The 11,008-nt window shown below is 52.3% G+C and overlaps 1 protein-coding gene and 1 long non-coding RNA gene across 5 annotated transcripts; one reads left to right on the top strand and one right to left on the bottom strand.

The window, feature by feature from the left end:
* Positions 1 to 456: 456 nt before the first annotated feature.
* Positions 457 to 914, bottom strand: LOC107974953 (uncharacterized). The gene is made up of 2 exons (XR_001718082.3): positions 836 to 914; positions 457 to 544 (listed from the first exon to the last, which is right to left on the bottom strand). It is a non-coding gene; the product is annotated as an uncharacterized LOC107974953 (long non-coding RNA).
* A 2,960-nt stretch (positions 915 to 3,874) lies between these two features.
* On the top strand, positions 3,875 to 7,427 carry LOC107974952 (uncharacterized protein C5orf60). 4 transcript variants are annotated; one of them, XM_024356874.3, is made up of 6 exons: positions 3,875 to 4,168; positions 4,880 to 4,937; positions 5,475 to 5,535; positions 5,756 to 5,974; positions 6,465 to 6,640; positions 7,091 to 7,427. In XM_024356874.3, the coding sequence occupies exons 1-5, from the start codon at positions 3,950 to 3,952 to the stop codon at positions 6,625 to 6,627; spliced, it is 720 nt and encodes a 239-aa protein (XP_024212642.2). In that variant the 5' UTR covers positions 3,875 to 3,949; the 3' UTR covers positions 6,628 to 6,640; positions 7,091 to 7,427. The 4 variants fall into 4 exon arrangements, with proteins under 4 accessions (XP_024212642.2, XP_024212641.2, XP_016809927.3 ...); XM_024356873.3 differs by having other exon boundaries at positions 3,876 to 4,168; positions 5,756 to 6,097; positions 6,477 to 6,640; XM_024356875.3 differs by having other exon boundaries at positions 3,877 to 4,168; positions 6,477 to 6,640.
* Positions 7,428 to 11,008: the final 3,581 nt, after the last annotated feature.

Genomic DNA, 11,008 nt, shown 5'->3' with positions numbered 1-11,008 from the left:
CGGAGTTCTAGCGGCCATCAGGGAAAGGGGAGCATGCCCAGGGCGGCCGCCCCCAGGGGTGTTTGGATACAGGCCAGGAGCAGGCTGCTCTGTGATGGTGGGGCGGGGGGTGATGAGACTCCCCTGAGAGGCTCCCTTGGGTGCTGGAAAGATGGGACTTGGGGAACCGCCTCCTGCCTGGACCAGTTGATGCCCAGAGCCACTCCCCTGGGTCCTCATGGCTCCTTCCAGGCAGTGGGGATGTGGGTTTCCAGGGGAATCCAGGCCTTTAGGGAGAGTGGGAATCTGACTTTGGTCTTGCAGCTCCACATTTTTCCTGCACATTTGCTGATTAGTTTATGCCTGTCAGGGGCCTCAGGGCCAGTGCTCAGTCCCAGGGTCTTAGGGTAGGAAAGATGATTCCCCAGATTTCCTGCAGGCATTTGAGCATGGTGGAAGGATCAGTGGAGCCTCCAGTGAAACTTGGCAGATTGAGCACTTCATTTATTTTCACTCTCCCAGGATCCTTCCCAAAGTATCATAAACAAACAGAGAATTCTGAAACCTACAAAGAAAAATACAGCAAAAGAACAATGAATCAGTTCCAAAGCCTAGGCAGAGAGGCCGTAGGGTGACTGACAGCAGCCCCTGTGGGACTGGAGAGCAGACGGTTTGGTGGAAACAGCGCCCAGTTCCACAGAGGGAACTTGAGGAGAAGCAAAGTGACTGAGCCAGCAGAGCCGGGCCCAAGACCCCCACCCCAGCCTGTGGGAACTGCAGGTGTGATCTGGGAACACACTGTTCTGTCCCTTCTATTTTTCTCATCATATAAGCTCTGGTTCTAGAAACAACTCACCTGCAGCCCGCTGTCTGGACCAGCACGTGGTAATGGGGCTGGACTATTTACAGGCCCATTGTGACTATTTACAGCCCTACTTACAGGCTGTACCATGGCCACCTCCCAGCACGTGCTCAGCTATGACATCAAAATAAGGTAGAGCCGGCTGGATGAGGTGGGGCAGGGGAACCGGAGCTGTACACACAAGTGGTGGGGGCTCAGGGGCTCAATACTGTCCGGGGCCAGGGCTGTAAACATGGCTGGGGTGGCCCCTGTGTCATGGGGAGGAAGCCCGTGGGGGAAATGTCATTCTCGTCACATCACATCACACCAAGGGTACCTGCTATTAACATGGCTTATCGCTTTTTAAAACATTTGAGATTCAGTGGGTGCATGCGCAGGTTTGTTACATGGATAAACCGTGTGGTGCTGAGGTTTGGGCTTCTAGTGAACCTGTCACTCAAATAGTGAACACAGTGCTCAACAGGCAGTTTTTCAGCCCTTCCCCTGCTCCCGCTCTCCACACTTTTTGAGTTTCTAGTCACTTTTTTTTTTTTTTTGAGATGGAGTCTCTGTTGCCCAGGCGCTGGGACTACAGGCACCCGCCACCACGCCACCACGCCCGGCTAATTTTTTGTATTTTTAGTAGAGATGGGGTTTCACCGTGTTAGCCAGGATGGTCTCGATCTCCTGACCTCGTGATCCAGCCGCCTCGGCCTCCCAAAGTGCTGGGATCATGTAGGGTATGATCTCGGTGCCCTGCAACCTCCGCCTCCCGGGTTCAAGTGATTCTCCTGCCTCAGCCTCCTGAGTAGCTGGGACTATAGTTGCGTGCCACCACACTCAGCTAACTTTTGCATTTTTAGAAGAGACGGGGTTTCACCACGTTGGCCAGGCTGGTCTCGAACTCCTGACTTCAAGTGATCTGCCCGCCTTGGCCTCCCAAAGTGCTGGGATTACAGGCCTGAGCCACCACGCCCGGCCCTTGGTCCATGGTTTTACACCAGTGACACCTATAAACTGATGATTCCCACATTTAAAATATCCAGCCAAAGCTCTCGGCCAATTTCTAGATTGTTCCTGTGCTTCCACAGCTTCTAGTGCCACTGGTATGTCTGACGCCATCTTACGTTTAAGGTCAAAAGATTTCTGAAGCCCCCACACAACTCAAACCCAACTGCTCCCCCAGTGTTTTCCATCTCAGTCAAAGTAGCATCCTTCCCTCCCTTCCCCACCCACCCTGCAATTTACCTAGTTCCCTGGCCCCAGGTTCTCTCAGTGCCCACATGAGCAAGACCAGCTGGCTTTATCTTCAAAATAGACCCCGAACCTGTCTGCAGTATTTCCACCCTAGTCCAAGCAACCCGCAACCTTCCTGTCTGGATTCTTGTACCTGCTTCCTACAGGGCATCTCTGCTTCTACTCTTGCCCCCACTACCCCACATAATCTTTACATGGATTTTTTAAAATAGGTAAATCAGACCATGCCAGTTCCCTTCCCAGAGCCCTGTGGTGCTTTCTCATCATTAGAATAAATAGGTCTCCTGATCCAGGCCTTGCTTAGCTTTCTGACTTCCCTTTATTTTTTATTTATTTATTTATTTATTTTGAGACAGAGTCTGCTCTGTCGCCCAGGCTGGAGTGCAGTGGTGTGATCTCGGCTCACTGCAAGCTCTGCCTCCTGGATTCACCCCATTCTCCTGCCTCAGCCTCCTGAGTAGCTGGGACTACAGGCGCCCGACACCACGCCCGGCTAATTTTTTGTATTTTTAGTAGAGACAGGGTTTCACCGTGTTAGCCAGGATGGTCTCAATCTCCTGACCTCGTGATCCTCCCACCTTAGCTGGGATTACAGGTGTGAGTCACCGTGACCAGCTCTGACTTCCTTTTCTAATTCTGGAGACAGAGGTGACCCTGTGGAGACATGGACCCTCTATTAGGTGGAGGGGAGAGGAGGAAAGGGACGGGGGGAGGGAGGGAAGAGAGGGAGAAAACACCAATAACTCAAAGAAGAATCACCATGTAAACAACTGGTGCCCATCAGGAACATGCATCTTGCCTGCTATTATCTAATAGTTGAGACGTGAAGTGGGCTGGCAAATTTGTGGGTTCTGTTTTTTTTTTCGAGATGGAGTCTCACTCTGTCACCCAGGCTGGAGTGCAGTGGCGTGATCTCAGCTCACTGCAACCTCTGCCTCCTGGGTTCATGCCATTCTCCTGCCTCAGCCTCCCGAGTAGCTCCGACTTCAGGCACCTGCCACCACGCCCGGCTAATTTTTTGTATTTTTAGTAGAGAGGGGGTTTCACCGTGTTAGCTAGGATGGTCTTGATCTCCTGACCTCGTGAGCCACCGCGCCCGGCCGGCAAATTTATGGGTTCTTGTTATGGAGAATTGACCTAGGTTGATATTCATTCTGCCAGAGCCAGTGGAATTTGTAGTTTCTGAAAAGAGTTGTGTTATTTGGCAAAACCTGAATTGGGCATCACTTATCTTCATGTACTTAGCCAAAGCCCTAGAAAAACTTTTTTGAGGCTGTGTGCGGTGGTTCACGCCTGTAATCCCAGCACTTTGGGAGGCCGAGACGGGCCGATCACGAGGTCAGGAGTTTGAGATCAGCCTGGCCAAGATAGTGAAACCCTGTCTCTACTAAAAATTAAAAAAATTAGCCAGGCGTCGTGGCAGGCACCTGTAATCCCAGCTACTTAGGAGGCTGAGGCAAAGAATTGCTTGAACCCGAGAGGCGGAGGTTGCAGTGAGCAGGCAGAGGAGACCCTGGAGCAATAATCCCTGGAAATAACAGGAATTTCAGGGACAAATCCAGATCCTCAAAAACTGTGAAACTGAGGGAGTCTGAGCAGAGATCTCCAATGAACCAGGTACCATCTGTGTGCCAGGGCGAGAGGACGGAAAACGGACCAGGTCTGTCTCTGACAGGTTGAGCAGGTGGAGTGGGAAGGAGGGATCCGGAAGGCCAGGAGGGTGGAGGGAACTGCAGGGGTGGGTGGTGGTGGGTGGGGCTGGGCTTTAGCCTCCTCCTCCCACTGCCCACCCCACCCTTAGGAGCCCTTTGTGAAGGGGAGGCCCCAGCTCTGTGATGTGGGCCTGGGCCCTAATAACTAGTCCCAGAGGGGATGCCCAGGGCTCAGTTGCCTGAGGACAGCAGTGCAGTTGACATGGATATTCTCTTTCCTCTGCACAGTGTTATTGGTACAGAGCTGTGCCCCAGCTCCATTCCCCAGATCATCCATTTCGTCCTCTTCCTTGTGTTCAGCCTGGTGATCCTGATTATCTTACGCCTCTACATTCCCAGGGAGCCGTCCTCAGTGCCTCCCAGAGAGGACAGCGAGAATGTAAGGAGCCCTCAGCCCACACCCAGCAGAGAATGCTTCTATTTTTCCTGCTCTCTTTTCCACTTTTCCACATCAACCAGAGGCGCTCCTGTGATGGGAACTCTCATCATCCCTCTAGGGACAGCAGGGCAGGCAGGGGTTGGAGTGGGCATAGGATTTCCATCCCAAGCTCCCAGACCATCTGTGGAGGTGCACAGGAGGCGTCAGAGCAAAACCAAACCCCAGGACTCAGCGGCGAGGACCCGATCATGAGAGGGGTGAGGTCTCTGTGGAAGGACAGGCCCTGAGGCCGGGCTCATCAGCCGCCTTCCTGGGGAGGCGCCTCGGGGCCCAGCGTCTGTGTGGGCTCAGGGGGCTGTGCTGAGCCCCTGAGAGCCTCCCACCTGAGACTGGAGTCGCCTCTGGCCTCCTCAGAAGCAGAATCCTCCCTGCCAGCTCAGAGGCACCTGCAGACCCAAGAGTGTGTGTTTCCCAAGCAGCGGAACAGGGACTGAGGATGCCCAGGGCAGGCCTCACATAGAAAACCCCTCCATGCTTTCCAGAGAAGGAAACCAGAAAGGGTTATTATGCACTATAGAAACCAGTGAAAGAGAAGCACACAGGGCTCCATGAGCTGGGCGGAGAAAGTGTGTCATTCACGAGCACTGTGGGTCTGCAGCTGTGGGGACAGGAGACTGAGACCCGGCCTGCACCCTCTTTCTTGTCTCTCAGGATCAAGCTGAAGTGGGGGAATGGCTCAGGATCGGAAATAAATATATCACTTTGAAAGGTAAGGCTCTGAGGGTCCCAGAAGCCCCAGAGATGACAGCTTCACCTGTCCCTAGGAACAAGCACCAAGTCTTCTAGGAAGTCATCTGCAGAGGCCTGATGGGGAAGCTCCTGGCAGGGCAATTGGAACCCGGGATCCGTCTCCGATTCCCTGCTGGGATGAAGCCATGGGGTCCAGGGAGCGGGTGTTGCCCAGGAGGGGACCAGTGACCATCTGGACGTGCAGGAGGGGATGCAGGTCCATGTGGGCAGCTGTTTAACATGGCTGAGCCCTCTCTGAGGCCACCCCGTCCTCTCTCCCCAGGAGGTGGTCGTGACCCCCATGATGGGGCGTGTCGGGAGGCACTCTATAAATGAGAAAACGCTGCCCACCGGGCACCTGGCTGTCACTCCTGGGGCCCTGTGGCCTTGGACAGGGATGCTGGGGCTCCAGGGTCTAATCCCTGATCCCGGGGTCTCCCCTAAGGGCACACGCACTCGGCCTCCTGTAAGTCCCAGTTCCCTCCCTCGCCACCATAACCCATCTCCTGCTTTCCAGATTACAGAATTCTCTTGAAAGAACTGGAGAACCTTGAGATCTACACTTTCCTGTCGAAAAAGTGAGGCTCTTCCCCTTCCCTCCCATGTCCTTCTTCCTACCAGGGCCTAGGATGCCACCCCAGGGCCTGGGGCTGATCTGGGAGGGGAGATCACAGCCGTGATGTCACTAAAGCCCTGGGCAGGGGTAGGCAGAGCTTTGTGAAGTCGGCAGTGGGGACCCTGGAGGTCCACAGGTGCCCAGTGCTCCTGGCTGCAGCCTGTGCCTCCTGTCTCCTGCAGGCGCCTGAAGAAGCTCTCTAGGGAGGGCAGCTCCCATCACCTTCCACGCCAAGTCCGCCCAGGGCCAGTGTACAAACGAGCACCTGCTAGGAACCACCGGCCACGTGGGGGGCGTGGGAAAGCTTCTCCCACCAGCTTCCATGTGTCCCCACGGGCTCCCCCGGCTCCTCTGGCCTCCATGCCGTCATCAGTCCCGAAGACCTCTGTAGAGTCCTTGGGGTATCTATCATCCCTGAGCTCCTCCAAGCCACGAGAGCCTCTGTGTCCCCTGAAGCACCCTTCACACCAGCCACCTGCGAGCACCCTATCACCAAACCCGACCACCTCCACAGAATCCTTGGGGTATCTGTCATCCCTCAGCTCCTCCCAGCCACCAGAGCCTTTGCGTCCCCTGAAGCACCCTTCACACAAGCCACGTGGGCGTTCCCTTCCCCAACGACGGAATCCTGGCTGGGTGTCCTGGTCCGACTCCATGCAGGCTGATTCCGAAACTGACGCCATAATATGCCCAATGTGCAAGGCCCCTGAGCGCTCCTGTCCACACACCTGGTGGGTGCCTTCTAGCCCTCGAGTGATCCGAGGCGTTGGTCGCTGCAGTGATCCCAACCTGGGCCTCTCCTGGAGGCAGGAGGCTGCTAGAGCCTGGTGCCACTGCACCTCCTCACAGTTCCCATTCAAGCACCCTAATCTTCCCACCCACCTACCAAAGGCTTCCTTCTAGGGAGACCCCACATGCAGGCAGGTGGAGGCAGGGGTCCCGCTTTCCTCAGCCTGGATGTGCCAACGCTGCTGGACGCACAAGACACCAAAACCCCAGACACTCCCATGGACACCAAATATCCGACATCCACGAACAATTGGGAATCTCCTGAGGACAACTTGGAGGTGCGTCCCCTCATCTGGGCACCCCACAGATGCTGGAAATGCGTGTTCTAATGGATTGGGAGAGACGGAGATGGGGTCCAAACCTCCAGTCCCTGGAGCCCGTAAATCTCCTTGGGAAGCTTGGCTCCCACAGAGACCTCTTCCACAGCGCTGCACACACAGATCTTCCTTCCTAGAGGATCTGAACTCACTTAGAAAACTGCCAGCACAGGAGGGATAACATCAGCTGTGCCCCCCACTGGAGAACCCAGAGACTCTGGGTCATTGTCAACATTGCCCCCAGAATGGGCTCTCTGCTGGGGAAGATGCTCAGGAATTACTGCTCTTTTGCAATGCCAGTCTCTCCTAACAGAACTGCAGATTCCATGTGTAGACCTGCAAACTTCTGTTCTCTGCAGTTCCCTGAGTCACAGTTTACACAATCACCATTTTTTTTTTTTTTTTTTTTAGATGGAGTCTCACTCTGTTGCTCAGGCTGGAGTGCAGTGGCACCATCTTGGCTCACCACAACCTCCGCCTCCCGGATTCAAGTCATTCTCCTGCCTCAGCCTCCCGAGTAGCTGGGATTACAGGCTCGTGCCACCGCACCCAGCTAATTTTTGTAATTTTAGTCGAGAGAAGGTGTCACCATGTTGGCCAGGCTTGTCTTGAACTCCTGACCTTGAGATATCTGCCCACCTCAGCCTCTCAAAGTGCTGGGATTATAGGCTTGAGCCACCACGCCCGGATGAATCACAAATTGTAAACCTGAATAAAATGCTGCAACCTCCAATGAGAGGAAAATATCTTCTTTGTCCAATTTTAGTTATTGTCCAGTCAAATGGTATCAATGTCATATTTTAAAATTTCATTGGTAACAAGGCCTGAACTAGAGATGGGTGACTTCCTTGTTTTGGAAACACGATAAAGACCCACAGCGAGTGGATTCTAGAAATAAACCAGCAGAAGCATGTGGGCTCACACTGGCCTCCAGGGGCTGTGCAACTGGCACATTATTTTGCACATAACTTGGGTCAGGTTTGTGAGGTCTGGTTTTTAAACAAGTAAGTCAAATGTATGGCAGTATTTCTATTTTATCCTATGGCAAAATAATTCTTCCTAATTTTAATATTATTTTCTTCCTTAGGATTTGACAAAGTCTTAATGTTCAGCCAACATGGCTTAAGCTGTTGAACTACTCAGTTTTGTTTTGTTTTGTTTTATTTTTTTGAGACGGAGTCTTGCTCTGTTATCCAAACTGGAGTGCAGTGGCGAGATCGCGACTCACTGCAATCTCCACCTCCCGGATTCAAGCCATTCTCCTGCCTCAGCTTCCTGAGCGGCTGGGACTACAGGCGCCCGCCACCACGCCCAGCTAATTTTTGCATTTTTAGTAGAGATGGGGTTTCACAATGTTGGTCAGGCTGGTCTCAAACTCCTGACCTCATGATCCACCCACCTCAGACTCCCAAAGTGCTGGGATTACAGGCATGCGTCACTGCACCAGGCCCCCTTCATGCATTTTTGAATTGAGTTGTTTGATTTGTTGTCGGCAAATATTTTCCCTCATGCTGTGGGTTGCTCCTTACTTTTTTTTTTTTTTTTTTTTTTTTTGAGACGGAGTCTCACTCTGTCACACAGGCTGGAACACAGTGGCAGGAGCTCTGCTCACTGCAACCTCTGCCTCCCGGGTTGACGCCATTCTCCCAATTCAGCCTCTCGAGTAGCTGGGACTATAGGCGCCCGCCACCACGCCTGGCTAAATTTTTTTTTGAATTTTTAGTAGAGACGGGGTTTCACCGGGTTAGCCAGGATGGTCTTGATCTCCTGACCTCATGATCCATCCACCTCGGCCTCCCAGAGTGCTGGGAACACAGGCGTGAGCCACCATGCCCGGCCGCTCCTTACATTTTTGAGCCTTCATAATCAATCTTCCTTCCTTTCTTTCTTTCTTTTTTTTTTTTTTTTTTGATGGAGTTTTCCTCTTGTTGCCCAGGCTGGAGTGCAATGGCGTGATCTTGGCTCACCGGAACCTCCACCTCTTTGGTTCACGCGATTCTCCTGCCTCAGCATGCCAAGGATTATGAGCATGCGCTGCCACCACGCCCTGTTAATTTTGTATTTTTCAGTAGAGACAAGGTTTCTCCATGTTGGTCAGGCTGGTCTCCAGCTCCCGACCTCAGGTGATCTCCCTGCCTCGGCCTCCCAAAGTGCTGGGATTACAGGCATGAGCCACCGCACCAGGCCTTTTTTTTTTTTTTTTTTTGAGACAGAGTCTTGCTCTGTCGCCCAGGTTGGAGTGCAGTGGCGCCATCTTGGCTCACTGCAGCCTCCGCCTCTCAGGTTCAAGTGATTCTCCTACCTCAGCTTCCCGAGTAACTGGGATTACTGCCCCACCACGCCCGGCTAATTTTTGTATTTTTAGTAGAGACAGGGTTCCACCATGTTGGCCAGGCTGGTTTCGAACGCCTGACCTCGTGATCTGCCCGCCTTGGCCTCCCAAAGTGCTGGGATTACAGGTGTGAGCCACCACGCCTGGCCCAAGTCTTCATAATTTCATTCTCCATTTAGAAGGATGCTTGGCCCATTGCTTACTAGCTCCGCATTTGTGTCTTCATTTCATGCATTTGTCCATCCAGTCAGTGAATGTTCAAGTACATTCCATTTGCCTTGCCCTAGGATGACCAGAGGAGAAAAGATCCCTTTCCTGGAGAAGCTTAGAATCTAGCAGGGAGATGAAGAAAAATGAGTAACTTTACAATCCAGTCCACAGCTACAAGTTTCAGCAAGTGCTATGCACTATAATGAGAGCCCCTAATTGGGAGCTATTTGGGAGTTGGGGAGAGTTGCTGAGAAAGTGATGCGTGGCCTGGTCAGGCAGAGGGAAGCAGGCTTTGAGGCTAAGAGGCCAAGGGCCTGGAGCAGCAGCCCCCAAGCTGGACAGGGAGGGAGCCGATTCTACTTGGAGGGCAAACACTGAAGCCTCAAGTGACACAATCCAATTCATATCCTTTTTTTTAAATTTTATTTTAAGGATGGGGTCTCATTCTGTTGCCCAGGCTGAGTGCAGTAGCACGATCATAGCTCACTGCAATTCAAACTCCTAGGCTCAAGCAATTCTACTGGCTCAGCTGGAGACTGTAGCTGGGACTACAGACACGCACCACCACACCTGGTTAATTATTTTTATCTTTAAAAAATTTTTGTTTTTTGTTTTTGAGACGGAGTTTCGCTCTGTCGCCCAGTCTGGAGTGCAGTGGCGAGATCTCGGCTCACTGCAAACTCTGCCTCACGGGTTCAAGCAAATCTCTGCCTCAGCCTCCTGAGTAGCTGAGATTACAGGCGCCCGCCACCATGCCTGGCTATTTTTTTTTTTTTTTTTTGTATTTTTAGTAGAGACAGTGTTTCACTGTCTTGGCCAGCTTGATCTTGAACTCCTGACCTCGTAATCCACCCACCTCGGCCTCCCAAAGTGCTGGAATTACAGGCGTGAGCCACCGTGCCCGGCCTGGAATTTTCTTTTTGTAATGCTTTTGTCAGGTTTTTGTCTTAGGTTAAGCTGGCCTCACATAAGGAACTGAACACTTCCTCTATTTTCTCAAAGCGTTTGTATGAGACTGGTGTTGATGTCTTCACTGAATATTTGATTCAAAACAAATGATTAATATAATAAAAAAAAATTGACCAGTCAGCTGAGTGTGATGGCTTTTGCCTGTAATTCAAGCACTTTGGGAGGCCGAGGCAGGAGGACTGCTTGAGGCCAAGAGTTTGAGCCAAGCCCTGGCAACATAGCAAGACCCTACCTCTCCAAAAGATAAAATAAAAAGCCAGGCACGGTGGCTCAGGCCTGCAATATTAGCAGTTGGGGAGGCCGAGGCGGGCGCATTGCCTAAGCTCAGGAGTTTGAGACAAGCCTGGGCAACACGGTGAAACCTTGTCCCTACTAAAACACAAAAATTAGCCAGGCGTGGCAGCGGCATGCACCTGTATTCCCAGCTACTCGGGAGGCTGAGGCAGGAGAATTGCTTGAACTCGGCAGGCGGAGGTTGCAGTGAGCCGAGATCGGGCCACTGCACTCCATGCTTCAGCCTGGGTGACAGAGCAAGACTCCGTCTCTAAAATAAATAAATAAAATAAAATAAAACAAAATACTAAGCAGTTAAATCATCCAGGCCTGGGTTTTTCTTTTCGGAAAGTATGGATAACAAATTCAGTTTCCTTACTTGTGTTTCTTTTTTTTTTTTGAGACGGAGTCTCGCTCTGTCTGTTGCCCAGGCTGGAGTGCAGTGGCCGGATCTTGGCTCACTGCAACCTCCGCCTGCCGGGTTCAAGCAATTCTCCTGCCTCAGCCTCCCGAGTAGCTGGGACTACAGGCGCATGCCGCTGCCG

This window comes from Pan troglodytes, chromosome 4, assembly GCF_028858775.2.
Source record: "Pan troglodytes isolate AG18354 chromosome 4, NHGRI_mPanTro3-v2.0_pri, whole genome shotgun sequence".
Classification (NCBI taxonomy): Eukaryota; Metazoa; Chordata; class Mammalia; order Primates; family Hominidae; genus Pan; species Pan troglodytes.
This window is presented reverse-complemented; position numbering and strand designations above follow the sequence as displayed.